Source organism: Danio rerio, chromosome 25 (genome assembly GCF_052040795.2).
Source record: "Danio rerio strain M-AB ecotype USA chromosome 25, GRCz13ab, whole genome shotgun sequence".
NCBI classification, from domain to species: Eukaryota; Metazoa; Chordata; class Actinopteri; order Cypriniformes; family Danionidae; genus Danio; species Danio rerio.
Window position 1 is genome coordinate 13679711 of NC_141045.1, and position 16095 is coordinate 13695805.

General features: G+C 48.7%; 2 protein-coding genes across 5 annotated transcripts in view; one reads left to right on the forward strand and one right to left on the reverse strand.

Annotated features, from left to right (window-relative positions):
- LOC141380917 (serine/threonine-protein kinase pim-3-like) overlaps positions 1–16095 on the forward strand; it is a 63371-nt gene that overhangs the window by 32917 nt on the left and 14359 nt on the right. The window lies entirely within an intron of this gene.
- Positions 1201–8809, reverse strand: LOC141380913 (uncharacterized). Its single transcript, XM_087311915.1, has 3 exons — positions 8675–8809; positions 8051–8350; positions 1201–7945 (listed from the first exon to the last, which is right to left on the reverse strand). Exon 3 carries the CDS (start codon positions 7842–7844, stop codon positions 3447–3449), a length of 4398 nt encoding a protein of 1465 aa, XP_087168041.1. The 5' UTR covers positions 7845–7945; positions 8051–8350; positions 8675–8809; the 3' UTR covers positions 1201–3446.

Here is a 16095-nt window from a genome sequence, read left to right on the forward strand (position 1 = left end):
CAGCACAATCCTTTATGGGAAATGGAAACACAGATACGATTATTTATTGATAATACATGCTTTATACACCAAACACAAGATGCTAAATTACACGCTTAGCACTTTCCCGTAGAAAACCATTGAAAGAAAACATTTAACATTCAGTTACAGTATCTTACTCCTGATGTTTACAGTTAGCTACTGTCATCAGTTGATGAGAAGGGATACATAGCAAGTGTGCACAGACATTTGCTTTATAATAACTACAGTAAGTGCTAACAGAGTACAGTATATAAATAATCAGGTTGCATTTCAGTAACACACTGATAATAAATGTACACACATTATATGTTTCCATGACAGAAATGACCAGGTATTATTTCGAGTAGTGCAATAAATAAATGCAGTAGGGCTGAGCGGTATGGGTCATTCATTTATTCATACATTTTTATCAGAGTCCCTTTATTAATCCGGGGTCGCCACAGCGGTATGAACCGCCAACTTATTCAGCACGTTTTTACACAGCGGATGCCCTTCCAGCCGCAACCCATCTCTGGGAGACATCCACACACACTCATTCACACTCATACACTATGGACAATTTTAGCCTACCCAATCAGAAAAAAAATACGGGCTAAACCATAGCACCCGGAGGGAACCCACGCAAACGCAGGGAGAACATGCAAACTCCACACAGAAACGCCAACTGACCCAGCCGAGGCTCGAACCAGCAACCTTCTAGCTGTAAGAATGCAGCTATACAGTTGAAGTTGAAGATGTTTAACAGAGCAAGAACATTTTCACAGTATGTCTGGTAATATTTTTTCTTCTGGAGAAAGTCTTATTTTGATTTATTTTTGGCTAGAATAAAAAAAAAAAAAAAACATTTTAAAGACAAAATTATTAGCCCCTTTAAGCTATACGGTCTACAGAACAAACCATCGTTATACAATAACTTAGTTAATTACCCTAACCTGCCTAATTAACTTAATTAACCTAGTTAAGCCTTTAAATGTCACTTTAATCTGTATAGAAGTGTCTTGATAAATATGTAGTAAAAGCTATTATATTTAGAAATGTGTCAAAAAAATCTGCTCTCTGTTAAACAGAAATTGGGGAACAAATTAAACAGGGGCCATGTAGCGAAGGCTACCTGATAGCAGAGGCTAACTCGTTGTGTATAGCAGTGAACCAGGTGTGTCTGTTAGAACACGACAGAGGGAAGGATGAAAACAAACTGATTTATTGTGGCAAGTAAGTATGAACATGAGAGAGAAGAGCCAACTGTGAATATTAGCAGATGTACCATGAAGTGTCCAATTGGTTCCGGTGCACAGGTTAAGAGGATGATTTATAAAGCACAATTATTAGTAGCACACAGACGTGACGTTTAGGCCCAGCCTTGTGATTGGTCCGAAGTATGTGTATGAATACCGTGGTCCAATGAGCCTTCAGAGTGCTATGAGTCTATCACTTGGCCATTGACGCATAAGAGCCCTTTCCTCACAATATACTGAAGATTGCACTTGCTTAGCTGTTCATTGGTGATTTCCTGATTAAATGAGCGTGTAGCCGATGAGTTGTGCTTATGAAAGTTGTGGTTTCTCTGTAACAGACAAATAACAACACTCCAGCATCAGCAATCAGTAATATACATCATTACTTTAACAAACTTACACATGACAGCACTAACATATACATTATAGGCTCTTCCCTCACAAAATGAACATAATTGGATGTAATCACACTCTAACATCCACATTTACTAACAAACATTATACATTTGAATCACTTCAGCTGAACAAACAGTAAATAGCATCGCGATGCTAACGCATGCTAATTAGCACTATGACACATCAGGTATCTCTGTGATGACTGGGACTAATAAGTATAACTTCTGAATAATGGTTATAACCGGAACTGTACTCACTTTCATAACACGCACAGAAGCACAATTACATCCAGTCAGACACTCATTATAGCAGCAATACACGTTTCCAGCGCCACTTTAGTTAACGAGCCGCGCTCGGCAAAGTCTCGTGCAGCAACAGTTCACTCTGTATTAAGTATCGCCTATTTCGGTTTCGGTTTGTGACGCGATTTCAGAATAAAAGTCTCTGAGAGTCAACATTGCTCAACAGCCTTTTGCACAGCCGCCCCCAAATTGTGTGCAATTTGCTCATGTAAAAGGCTCAATTGTTAATCTGAAGTTGGTGGAGGGCATTGCTCATCCTCCTCAGACTCTGGGATTTCTGGGAGAACAATTAGTCGGACTGCCGGACGGGTGTAGATCTTGTCTTTGACCTTAATGTCTGCCGATCTCACGTGACCATCTGCGCTATGATGCACTTTTATCACTCTACCAATTGGCCAGAAAGCTCTGGGGAACTGGGGGTCCATCATCAAGACTACTGTACCCACTGTGAGGTCAGCTGGGGTGCCATGCCACTTCTGTCAGCACTGCAAGGATGGTAGGTAATACTTAATAAATCGAGACCAAAAGTGATCTGCCAAAACTTGACAGTACTGCCATCTCCGCTTGCTTAGGCCCTCCTCTTTACTGTACACTACAGGAGGTAGGGCTCCATCGAGCCGCCCCATCAGAAGAACATTCGGGGTTATAGCATCCAAGTCAGCAACACTGGATGAAGTGTAACCCAGTGGTTTCGTATTCAAAATGGCTTCAACCTCGAGTAAAACAGTGTACAGTACCTCTTCTGAGACTGATTGGACACCCATCACGGTATGTAAAGCAGACTTGACTGACTTGATCTCCCTCTCCAAAGTACCCCCAAAGTGAGGAGCTGCAAGAGGATTAAAGCGAAAGTCAATCTTCTGTTTAGCTAGGAGCTGTTGGAGGTCCAAGGACATGCTGTTGAAGGAGTCACGAAGCTCTTTTTCTCCTCCTTTAAAGTTCGTGCCCTGATCAGAAAGAAGTTCAGCTGGAGTCCCTCTGCGAGCAATGAATCGTCTAAGACTCATAAGAAAAGAGTCTGTATCCATATTGTGCAGAAGATCCAGGTGAACTGCGCGTGTGGTCAAGCATTTATAGATGATTCCCCATCTCTTTTCTGAACGCCGTCCGATTCTTATTTGGAAGGGTCCGAAGCAATCGACCCCAGTGGAGTAGAATGCTGGCTTGTGTAGACGTAGGCGGGCTAAAGGCAAGTCTGCTAACTTTGGCACTAATGGCTTGGATTTCCACCTGCGGCATTCTTGACACTGCTGTTGCACCTTTCGGATTGCCTCCCTTCCACGAATGATCCAAAGATTGCGGCGCATCTCTGCGAACACTCGCTCAGGGCCTGGATGACAAAGACGAGCATCGTAGTCCTGAATAAGAAGCTTTGTGGCAGTATGTGCTGGATCCAAGACTATAGGATGCTTCAGGGCAGGATCCGACCCTTCGGCATCCGTCCATCTGCCGCCCCATGCAGCTCCTGGGCTGTGGCCTCAACCATTTCCTTCTAAGATGCAAAAGACTGCTCTTGTGATGTTTCTTGTCTCTCCGCTCTTGCTATCATTCCACATGAAGTAAGCTTCCTGAACTCAGTAGTGTCTAGATCAGGTTGCTTTCCTGGTGATGATTGCCATTCTTCAGGCCCTTTAAGGAGGAAGGGTGGCCCTTGACTCCACTGGTTCTGTCCTGCTAACTCTGCTAAGGTTTTTCCGCGGGTAACATCATCCGCTGGGTTCTGCAACGAGTCAATATGACGCCAGGAACTCCCTCCTGTAAGCTCCTGGATTTCAGCGACACGAGTGCCCACAAAGACTTTGTAGCGACATGACTCTGACTTCAACCAAGTTAGCACTGTTGTAGAGTCACTCCACAGTATTGTCTGATCTATGACCACTGTTAATTCTCGTGCAATTGTCTTTGCTAGTTGGGCAGCTGTCAGAGCACCACAGAGCTCAAGTCGGGGAATTGAATGCTGACGACGAGGTGCCACCCTGGACCTGGCCGCCAGGAATGCCAAAGACACCTGTCCCTGGCCGTCCTCAGTTCGAAGGTAAGAGACAGCTCCATAGGCCTTTTCGGAGGCATCACTAAATACGTGAATCTGCCTGGAGACAATCATCTGACTATGAGGAGTTGAAGCATACGGTCGAGGAAATGAAATGTGAGGCAACAAGTGTAGCTCTGACTCCCACTCTTTCCATGCCTCCTGCAGATCTTGGGGAATATGTGGGTCATCCCAGTCCCTCGGTTTGTCCCACATGCGCTGCACTATCAGCTTTGCGCGAGTCGTGTAGGGCAAGATAAATCCCAAGGGGTCGTATTGTCGTGCTAACACTTTGTAGATATTCCTCAGTGTCAAAGCTCCATACTCCAGAGGTCGGCTTCTGTATCTTAAAGTATCTGTCCCCCAGTGCCAGCTGAGTCCAAGGGCAGGTTCCAGCAGATCAGGCTCATCGTAGGAGAGCCATCGTTCCATACTGTCAGACCTCGCTTCCGCAGGCAGATGCTTGATGACGTCAGGTAAGTTACAGGCCCACTGCCGAATCTCAAACCCTCCAGATGCGAGAACTTCCCTGATTTGGTCCACTAGTTTCCTGGCCTCATCTGCAGTATCCACACTTTGGAGGCAGTTATCCACATAAAAGCATTGTTCAACTGAATGCCTGACTCCGTCTCCTTCCTTGCTGTGAGTCCTCGCATGCAGTTGGAGGGCAAAGGTGGCGCAGCAGGGTGAGCATGCAGTCCCAAATGGTAAGACCTGCCATTCATAGATATCCGGTGGTTCCATCCGCCTCATGTCTCGCCAAATGAACCTGAGGAGGGGCCGATCCCTTGGCAAAAGCTGAACCTGTTGGAACATGCTCTTGATGTCTCCACTGACTGCTACTGCATGTTGCCTGAATCTCAGTAAGACACCCAAAAGGGAAGCTCCCAGTGTTGGCCCAGGAAGGAGAGTGTCATTTAGATTTCGACCTTGGTGTTGGTAAGAACAATTGAAGACCAAACGGTTCTTTCCGTTGTGGCTCACCAAGTGGTGAGGTATATACCATGACTCTTCAGTGCTGGAGGCTTCACTTGGGTCAATCCTCTTCACTGCTCCAGTTTCTACCAGCTTGCGGATAGCTGCTCCATATTCATCAGCTCGTTGAGGGTCCCGGCTCAACCTTCTCTCTGTACTCCTAAGGCTTGGGAGAACAGCTTCTTTTCTAGATTTGAGAGGAGGTATGTCTCGTTTCCGAAGTAGGGGTGTGGCATACCTGAGAACGCCTGCAACGTTGACTCGTCTTGTCTCAGCCTCTAGGAGCTCAACTGCTTCCTTATCCTGCCTTGATCGCATTGCCTGTTTATCACTCTGACATGGTAGAGTGTCCATCCTCCAGAGCTTCTCCACATTCCGCATCAGTTCTGTTGTCTCAGGTGAAACGCTTGTGAGAAGACACAGACTGGTGTCTGACACCCAATGAGCAAAGGGTGTGGGTCCTTGGAGAGTCCATCCAAGTCTGGTGTGAATAGCTGCCGGTCCTCCTGAAGGGCCCAGTCTTACTGGTTCAATTGGAGTAAGTAAGTGGGGGTAATCAGCTCCGATTAGAACAAGTGGCTTGACACGGCTGAATGGATGGAGGGGGATGTTTGCTAAGTGCTTATATTTCCTCTTCAGACTCATGATGGGGTATGAGTGGTCAGCTAGATCAAGGCGTGGAGAAGTGAATGCTTTTACTATCCGGAAAGTTTTCCTGGGATTGATGGGAGATGAGATACTGAATGAAACAGAGGATCCCTTAAGTGTTTGGACCTCTTGCCGTATGGTACGGAGAGCGATGTCTTCAGGCTTCTTCTGTAGGCCAAGCTTCTCGGCAGCTTCTGTGAGGAGCATTGTACGCTCCGACCCATCATCTAGAATAGCGTACGTGTCGAGTATATTGTCTTTATTTTGCAAGAGAACTCTGATGACTTTTAGCAGAACTCGAGAGGTTGTTGTGGGCCTGTCAAGATAAAGCACCTCTGTACTAGTGCTAACAAGACAGCTCTCTGCCTTTGGATGCTCATCTTTGGGAAGTGTGTTGACATCATGCAGAACTTTCAGATGCTTGCCTTGACATACACTGCAGAGCCTCTTAAGGTCACACTGAGCAGCCTGATGTGATCTCCCACATCTCCAACATCTTTTCTTAGCTCTTATCCACTCTCTCACTTCCTCACTAGTGAGATTCTGAATCTTGGGACACTTATTTAAAAAGTGCTCCGTACAGTCACAATATGGGCAGTAGGGTTTCACCTTGACTTTTCCCTTCTCTACACATGAGCTCTGACTTTCGGGTCTGAGTGCTTGATTTGGCATATAGCTCTCTGATCCATGTAGCACAGTGGCTGCTGGCTTACTGTGGCGTTTTTCAACCCGGTAGCTAGGTGTCCTTTGGAAGCGAACCTCTGTGGGGTTGTCATAGCCCTGGCACCACGACTCATATCTCAGCCATTCTGCCAGATCCAGTAGTGTGTGTGTATGCCCATGGCGATTAAACATCTGACGTCGAAAGTTTGCTCTCATCTCTATGGGAAGCTTAGTGAGGAGCCTGGCAACATGTGAGCCACATCTCAGCTCCACTTCCCCATCGGGGCCCAGGGTCTGCAGCATGCCTACAAGTGACTGTACATGCAGGGATAATCGCTCAAAGCCAACTGTGTCTCCCCTTCGGACCTCAGGTGAATCCATTACTGCTGCAATCCGTTTTAAAGCTACATGATTCGGTTGACCAAACTTTTTATTTAAGGCCGCCATAGTGTCTGAATAAGGCATGGGGGAGTTTATATTCGAGTCGGCAATAAGACAAGCTTCCTCAAGTCTTAAATGATCCACAAGAACCTGATATTTAAAGAGCTCAGTAGCATCAGCGGGCAACAAGTTTGTTAAGGCTAATTTCAGCCTAGAGAACTCCATCGGGTCTTTATTAACAAAGAGAGGTATTTTAGGTGTTGGCCCTTTGTAATCCCCTCCACTTAAAGTGGTTAATACTGGCGTGAATTGTCTACCTTGGTAAGAGTTTGGACGGTGTTGGTGGGGCCTGGGTTGGTAGTGAGAAACAGGTTCCTCAACATGAGTAGTTCGACGTTGTGAATTAATGATGGGTGGAAAAGATTCTGGCTGCTGTAACCAGGACTGTGCTCCGTATTGTTCATGACGTCGGCTAGGCATAGGGCGACCTGAGTCATGAGGTGTGGAGTGCAAACGTGAATGTGCTGTAATGCTAGAGGTTGCATTGTCCCGCATGAGCTGCAACTCACCCATCATCCTATCTATAACAGTGACTACTCTTAACTCCTCCCCTACTATGGATGCTGGTGGATATTGTGAGGAAGGCCATGGTGGTGGTGGCAGTCTATCATCACATTCCTCTTCCCTTAGTAGAGCGAAATTATCAGATAATGGAGGTGGCGGCAATGGCCAGTGTTCTGTAATAAGTTCCTGTTGATCTACTGTGCGCCCCCTGTCTGAGGATTTCTCTGGGTGTCCTACCCTTCTAGTATCAGGAAGGGATGTATAACTATGCTGTAAACTCTCATCAGCCCTTTGTCTTGGCATGCTCTCTCTATGTGACACAATCTGTTCAATAACCTCTTCAGTATAGGGCATTGGGGTGCATGGCCCTCTTAAGCTCATAGCTCCAAGGCTCTCATCCTGGTGAAAGGAGTAATCGTCATGCTCATTTGGTGCACCACTCCACCTAACATGAGGCTGTGGGCTCCAATGTTCCTCTCTATATGTGTGATGTGCTGGGCTGTTATGTATGGGCTCACGCACCTTTGTTCGCACTGCACCGACTTCATAGTCTCTCAAGTATGATGGCTGTCTTATTTGCCTTTTGGGCCGAGTATGTGGGGCCCAGAATCCTTCACCACTCTGTTCCATACTCCCAGCACAGCTGCTCCGGCTCGAAGGACCAAAATTGTAGCGAAGGCTACCTGATAGCAGAGGCTAACTCGTTGTGTATAGCAGTGAACCAGGTGTGTCTGTTAGAACACGACAGAGGGAAGGATGAAAACAAACTGATTTATTGTGGCAAGTAAGTATGAACATGAGAGAGAAGAGCCAACTGTGAATATTAGCAGATGTACCATGAAGTGTCCAATTGGTTCCGGTGCACAGGTTAAGAGGATGATTTATAAAGCACAATTATTAGTAGCACACAGACGTGACGTTTAGGCCCAGCCTTGTGATTGGTCCGAAGTATGTGTATGAATACCGTGGTCCAATGAGCCTTCAGAGTGCTATGAGTCTATCACTTGGCCATTGACGCATAAGAGCCCTTTCCTCACAATATACTGAAGATTGCACTTGCTTAGCTGTTCATTGGTGATTTCCTGATTAAATGAGCGTGTAGCCGATGAGTTGTGCTTATGAAAGTTGTGGTTTCTCTGTAACAGACAAATAACAACACTCCAGCATCAGCAATCAGTAATATACATCATTACTTTAACAAACTTACACATGACAGCACTAACATATACATTATAGGCTCTTCCCTCACAAAATGAACATAATTGGATGTAATCACACTCTAACATCCACATTTACTAACAAACATTATACATTTGAATCACTTCAGCTGAACAAACAGTGAATAGCATCGCGATGCTAACGCATGCTAATTAGCACTATGACACATCAGGTATCTCTGTGATGACTGGGACTAATAAGTATAACTTCTGAATAATGGTTATAACCGGAACTGTACTCACTTTCATAACACGCACAGAAGCACAATTACATCCAGTCAGACACTCATTATAGCAGCAATACACGTTTCCAGCGCCACTTTAGTTAACGAGCCGCGCTCGGCAAAGTCTCGTGCAGCAACAGTTCACTCTGTATTCAGTAGCGCCTATTTCGGTTTCGGTTTGTGACGCGATTTCAGAATAAAAGTCTCTGAGAGTCAACATTGCTCAACAGCCTTTTGCACAGGCCATAAACTTCAAATATGGTCTTATTCTGTAAAGGATGTATGTTATTAATAGTTTGTTCTTAATTGTTTTGTTTGTTTTACTGATTTTATTGTCTGCCTAAAGCAACGTTGTAGCACTTTTTTGCCCAAGACAAATTTCTTCTCTGGGAAAAATAAAGTTGATCCTAATTGTAATCCTAATTAGAACAGCATATTCATTTATTTATTCATTTTTTTTCGGCTTAGTTTTTATTAATAAGGGGAATAAACCGCCAATTTATCCAGCATATGTTTGATGCAGCGGATGCCCTTCTAGCCGCAACCCAACACTGGGAAACACCCACACACTCTTGCATTCACACAAATACACTACGGCCAATTTAGTTTACTCAATTCACCTATAGCGCATGTGTTTGGACTGTGGGGGGAACCACAGTGAGGTCATTATGAGACTATTCACCTTATTCTCTGTGGACGAGCGGGCGCTGCCATTTGAATCTTTTAGGCACAAGACTTCCGGTCTCATTCACTTCATTCATTTTTAGACAATAAAAACTGCTTGTTTCGCTGTTTGATGTTGCAAACTGATATTTCCTTGTTATATTATTCTACTTGGTCTGTATAGTCATGCAAACATTTGTTTGTAGAGCAAGTAGTTTGACCCTTTTTTGCCGTTTATTATTCCTAGTCATTTCTCCCATAGGCGACTGAAACAAAGTTCTAAGACAATTGCGAAAACAGGCGCACTTCCGCATTTTAGGATAAGGTCAATACAGGCCTGAACCCAGAGTTGCTTGTGTTCCCAATGTTTGACCTATGCAGTGTATCTGCTTGGCATCAAGTAGACCTTAGGTATTCAGCAACTTCTCTTGGAGCCGTATACATAAAAGCCGTCAAACACAGTCCAGTTACTCGAGTCAGTTTACTTTAAACTGAAATTGTCAAAGTTTGAACAATTTAGTCTCAAAAGTTAGTCTGCAATCTTGACTGTACCAGGGGGGGGAATTATTTGTTGTATCAGTATATGATATTGAAATATAAAACAACATATTGTCTAACAGTAAAACCTTCTCTGTGGTTCCATTTGGCTAAACAGGCTCCACAAATGTGTTAAATCATAGTAAACAGTATATGGCACTACTAATTCGGTAAAGAGATTCCTTCACCCAATAATGAATATTCTGTCATCTTTTACTCAGCCCTTACTATGAGTTTCTTCTGTTTTACACAAAAGAAGGTATTTTGAAAAATGCTGGAAACCTGTAACTATTGACTTCCATTGTATATGTTTTTCTACTATGGATGTCAGTGGTTACAGATTTTCAGGATTCTTTAAAGTATCTTTAGTGTTCAACAGAAGAAACTCATGGGTAGGCCCACATGGAATCTGTGCGCGCAGAATTCCGCAGATTTTTCACAGATTTTCCGCAGAATTCCGCAGATTTCTGCAGATTTTTAGCCCATCATTAATTCTCTTTATTTACTGGAGTAAATGTGTAAATCTGAATTTATTCAGTTTTTATTCAGTAATTTATTACTTTTTATTTCATATATTAAGGTTTTAGTTATGACACTCCGCTGGATACTCCCAAAATAATTCCACAGAAATCCACAGATTTTTACCAAAATTCTCAGCAGAAATAGCAAAAAACGTCCGCAGATTCTGTCTGGCCCTACTCAAGGTTTGGAAGCGCTTGAGTAAAAAGTTCAGGGAGAACTATCTCTTTAATTGAGTAAGGAGTCATTTAGAATAGTGGTTCCCCTTCGGTTGGGGAACTTCAGTGCCATAGAGTGGATTGATTGAAATCCACGAAATGGGAGGATTCGGTTCAGAAGCCGCTTGTCTGAAAGAGTATTGAACGGGCCAATGAAAGCAATGAATTGGCAGCGTAAGCTTGCACAGGTGTACTTCATTGCCAATTATCCCAGCATATAAGCACACCTGGAGCGAGCAAACGCCATCCTTTTCGCTTCAGAGACTTTCTGATCGAGTCGATGAGGGTTCCTCCTGCTGTGACCAGCGATTCTGAGCGAACGAGAGCATTCTCCCGGTCCAGAGTGTGTAAACGCAGCGGCAGACGGTCGAGCTGGGTTTCTCCCTTGCCTGGCGTTCTTTGGGTCCGGTCCTCCAGAGCGGTGCGTATAAAGTTGCAAACTTCACAGAAAGAGCAACACAGTTGTGCAGCACGTCCTTTTCAGGACGGCGCTCCGACTGTGCGTTTCTGGATGCGGTGGTTTCCTGTCCTCGGATGATGGGCACGGGCACTGCGTTACATGTCTGGGGGGTCCAGCATGTTAATGCGCTGCTCGGGGGCAGTTCATGTCGTCATTACGATGCCATGACTGTTGCGCAGTAAAGATCGCGGCTAGCCTTTGCAAAAGGGCGAACCACCCCAGTTGTCCCCTGTTCTGCAGCAGGCACTCGGGCAGATCTGAGGGTTTCAGCGAGAGATAATCCGTCGCCCACGGGCCCGCGGACCTCCCACTCCTCTAAGCACTCCATCCAAGCTTCGGGCGGGGGAAGCGATCCGTCTAACAGATGGTAGCCCTTACGCCCGATGACACCGGAGACCAGACGTCCACCGCGGCATCGGAGGGTGGGCTTTCATTGTCCGATGATGATCCAGACCCGCTCGCCCCCTTCGGGCTGGTGAGCGCTGTCACTACGGATCCTGAAACGGACATGTTAGCCGTGCTTTCCCGGGCTGCTTCGGGCTGGGACCGACTAGAGGGGCGTTTCCTTCTTTACGGAGGTGCACAGTAGGCTCACGCGGTCTTGAAAAGCACTTTTTTCTGCTTGTGCTGCGTGTCCCTCCACCCTCACCACTCTTGACGGTGGAAGAGCCAGGGGGTATGTGGCGATTCCTCAGGTTGAGTGCGCGATGGCGGTCAATCCGCGTGGCGCCTCTTCTTGGCGGGGTCCGCCTCGTCTCCCATCCAAAGCCTGTAAGTTATCTGCCTCCCTCGGAGCTAGAGCTTACATAGCTGCAGGCCAGGCTGCTTCCTTGCATGCGATAGCCACCTATCAGCGCTACCAAGCACAGGCGCTGGCCGAGCTGCATGAGGGTGGGTCCAACCCAGGCTTACGAGCTTCGCACCGCCGCCGACTTAGCTCTTCGGACTACTGAGTCCGCTGCGTGTGCGTTGGGGAGGACGATGTCCATATTAGTGATCCAGGAGCGCCACCCCTGGCTGATATGCACGAAGTCGACAAAGCCCGCTTTCTTGACTTTCCCCCTATCCCAAGCCATTATCGGCGACACTGTCTGTGAATTCACCCAGGAGTTCAAGGCAGTGAGAGAGCAGTTGATGGGTGATGTCTTATCGGCGGTCCGTAGCCCGCTCCGCCCACCGTGCCATTCATACCTGCTCCTCGCCGAAGGCGCCCGCCTACGAGAGCTGCTCCGCCCCCGCACACGCCTCTGGCGCAGCGAGCGCGTCGGGCACCTCGGAAGCAGGCAGCCCCCCTGCCCAGAACGCCGCTAAGTCTGGCAACGGGCCGCGAAGCGTCCCTGGGACAGGCCATCTGGAGAAGAGGGAACTTGCTCTTTCCCTGCTGGAGGGCGGGGCCCCATTTCCAACGGCACTTTTTTACTGCCATGAAAACATTATGAAAGGGCACTTTTCCACTTCCCCGGATGTGACAGCCCGAAATCTGCCAGTCTGGGACGCTATGCTTTCTAGCTTGCAGATTCGGTGCGTTTCGCCAGTGGCTCACGAGCGCTGGGAGGACGGTCTCCTTTCTCCCACCCCTCGAGCCTCCCCTCCGGAGCTCGGGTGCGGAATGAGAGCAAATATCTCGCCTCCAGCTTTTCCGTGGGACCCGCGCGCTTCCCGGATCAGCACACCCACTCTGCGCTGACCCACTACTTGTACGTCAGCGATTGTAGCGATGAGTCCATTAGCGAGAGCTCTGCCTGCCTGGTTAGCGCGGGCCAGCTCTTCGCGGTGGCTCATACGCACAATCAGACTCAGCTATGCGATTCAGTTCACGAAACGGCCCCCCAAGTCATGGGTGTGTATTCACCAGGGTCAGCCCCCTGTCCGCCCCTGTCTTGCGAGAGGAGATTGCTGTGCTCCTGTCGAAGGATGCAATCGAGCCGCTCCCTCCAGCCGAGATGGAGAACGGGTTTTACAGCCCACACTTCATCGTGCCCAAAAAGAGCGGTAGGTCACGGCCAATCCTAGATCTGCGCGTTTTGAACCGCTGTCTGCACAAGCTGCCGTTCAGAATGCTCACGCAGAAGTGCATCCTTCGGTGCGTTCGTCCTCTGGGTTGGTCTGCAGCATTAGACCTGATGGATGCGTATTTCCATGTCTCCACTCTTCCTCGCCACCGTCAGTTTCTGCGGTTGCGTTTGAAGGTTGAGCTTGGCAATACAAAGCCCTCCCCTTCGGGCTCTCTATGTCTCCGCGGGTCCTCACCAAGCCCGCGGAGGGTGCCTTAGCGCCCCGTCGGCTCGCAGGCATCTGCATACTCAATTTCTTGACGACTGGCTGATTTTTGCCCTCTCTCGGAGCAATTGATTATGCACAGAGACAAAGTGCTCCGGCACTTCCACCTGTTGGGGTTTCAGGTCAACCGAGAAAAGAGCAAACTCGCAACCGTGCAGAGGATCTCTTCTCTCGGGCTGGAGCTGGACTCGGTAACCATGGCAGCGCGCCTCTCCGGAGAGCGCGCTCAGCTTATGCTGTACTGTCTGAGAGAGCTCGACAGTAAAATAGAGGTCCCACTGAAACTATTTCAGAGGCTCCTGGGGTATATGGCATCCGCAGCCGCTTCATGCCGCTCGGATTACTCTATATGAGACCACTTCAGCACTGGCTTCACGATCGAGTCCCCAGACGCGCATGGCACGCGCGCGCACACCGAGTCTCTGTTACTGTGCTGTGTCGCCGCGCCCTTAGCCCTTGGAGCGACCCCTCGTTCCTACAGGCCTGGGTGTCTCTAGAACAGGCGTCCAGTCTTGTTGTCGTTTCAGCAGACGCTTCCAACACGGGCTGGGGGGCTGTGCGTTGCGGGCATGCGGCTGCGGACCTGTGGGAAGGTACCCAGTTGCATTGGCATATCGCCTGGAGCTGTTGGCAGTGTTCCTCGCTCTCCACCGTTTTTTTCCGGTGCTGGAGCGGCAACACGTGCTGGTCAGGACGGACAGTATGGCGGCGGTGGCGTATATCAGCCGTATAGGGGGTCTGCTCCTCTGTAGTCATCCGCGGCTGAAATCGCTGCACGCCATTCATATTCAGGCAAGCTCAACCGTGCAGCCGATGCGCTCTCACGGCAACCTTACGTCCTGGAGAATGGAGACTCCACCCCGAGTCTGTTCAGCTGATATGGGCGCGATTTGGGGAAGCCCGGATCGATCTGTTGCTTCCCCCGAGATCGCTCATTGCCAGTTGTTCTTTCCCTGACCGAGTGCTCTCGGCAGGGATGCACTGGCTTACAGCTGGCCTCGGGGCATGCGCAAATACGCATTTCCCCCAGTGAGCCTGCTCGCGCAGTTACTGTGCAAGGTCAGGGAGGACGAGGAACAGGTTGCTGGTTACGCCCCTCTGGCTCAACCGGACCTGGATGTCAGAGCTCTCCCTCGCGATAGCCCTCCCCTGGCAGTCCCTTTGAGAGAGCACCTACTCTCTCAGGGACAGGGCACCATCTGGCACCCTCGCCGATCTTTGGAGGTCCTTAGACGCGAGGAAGACTTAGGTAACCTCCGATTGCGGTGGCTAATACCGTCACTCGGGCTAGAGCCCCCTCCCCGAGCGTGCCTATGCCCTGAAGTGGAGTCTATTCACTGAATGGTGTGTCTCTCGCAGAGAAGACCCCCGTAATTTGCCAGATCAGCGTTGTGCTTTCTTTACGCCGAGAGAAGCTGGAGAGCAGGCTGTCGCCCTCCACACTCAAGGTTACGTGGCTGCCATCTCCGCTCTCATGACGCGGTGGCTGGCAGCACCGTGGGAACGCATAACCTCATCATCCGGTTCCTCAGGGGCGCTAAGCGAATTAATCCACCCCGCCCCCTCTCATGCCCTCTTAGGATCTCGCCCTCGCTACACAAGCCGCGTCAGATCCCTTCGATCCTCGACTCAGTATCTTTCTGTCCCTGAAGACAGCTCTGCTGGTCGCGTTGATATCGATTAGAGGGTCGGGGACCCGGAGGCATTTTTCGGTCAGTGACTCGTGCCTGTAATTGGGCTGGCTTTCTCTCACGTTCTGAGACCCTGCCCGCGATATGTGCCCAAGGTTCCTACCACTCCGTTTTAATACGAGGTAGTGAGCCTGCAAGCGCTGCCCTCGGAGGAGGCAGACCCAGCCCTTCTTTATTGTCCAGTTCGCGTTTTGCGTATTATCCGGACCGCACTCAGAGTTTAGATCATCTGAGCAGCTCTTCGTCTGTTATGGCGGTCGGCAGCAGGGAAGTGCCGTACCGAAATAAGTTCCCACTAGATTGTGGATACCTTTCTTTCGCTATCAGAGCCGAGGTGAACCGCGTCCCCCGAGAGTGCGTGTTCACTCCACTCGGAGCTTTGCATCCTCTCGAGCGCGCGCACGCGGCGCCTCTCTAACAGACATCTGTAGAGCTGCGGGCTGGGTGACACCCAACACATTTGCAAGGTTTTACAATCTGCGAGTGGAGCCGGTTTCCTCAAGGGTATTAGGTAACCCTTGGTGATTGAGGAAACAATTCGGTAGGGTGTTGAAACACGCTTGCTGCGCCATTCTCCCTAACACGGAGGTACGTGCGCCTTTTTATCTGTCAGTAAAGTTCCCCATCAGGTGAGCCCTGCAGATTCCTCCGTGGCCCCCAGCACTGACTCAGCGGAGGAGTCACTTGCTGGCCCACTACATTGTAGGTCTGCCCGCTGGTCAGCCCGCGTTTTGGGTAAAGGTGCCTGCTATGCGTGATCCCCACTAGGCGATCCCATATGCTTATTCCGCCACGGTTAAGTCCACCCCCCCCCCACCCCCCTGGGCGGACCCGTGTCTTCCCTCTCCGCTAACCACTCTTTTGCTATGCGTACTCCCCCCTTTTAGGGCTAGTCCATATGTAAATTCTGCCATCTATTGCCCCTTGGGTAACGGATGGCCTCCGCAGCGTCCTCCCTATCGGGATTGCACGCTTCCCAACGTACTGTCGTATTTTCCTAGAATTATCTAGATGCTCACGACTTCCCAAAAAATATATCTAAATCCGTAAGACTTCTGTTGAAGTAAGATAA

What these genes read in the sequence shown, in the direction of transcription:
- LOC141380913 (XM_087311915.1), bottom strand. Translation starts at nt 7,844, where the DNA reads ATGGAACAGAGTGGTGAAGGATTCTGGGCCCCACATACTCGGCCCAAA.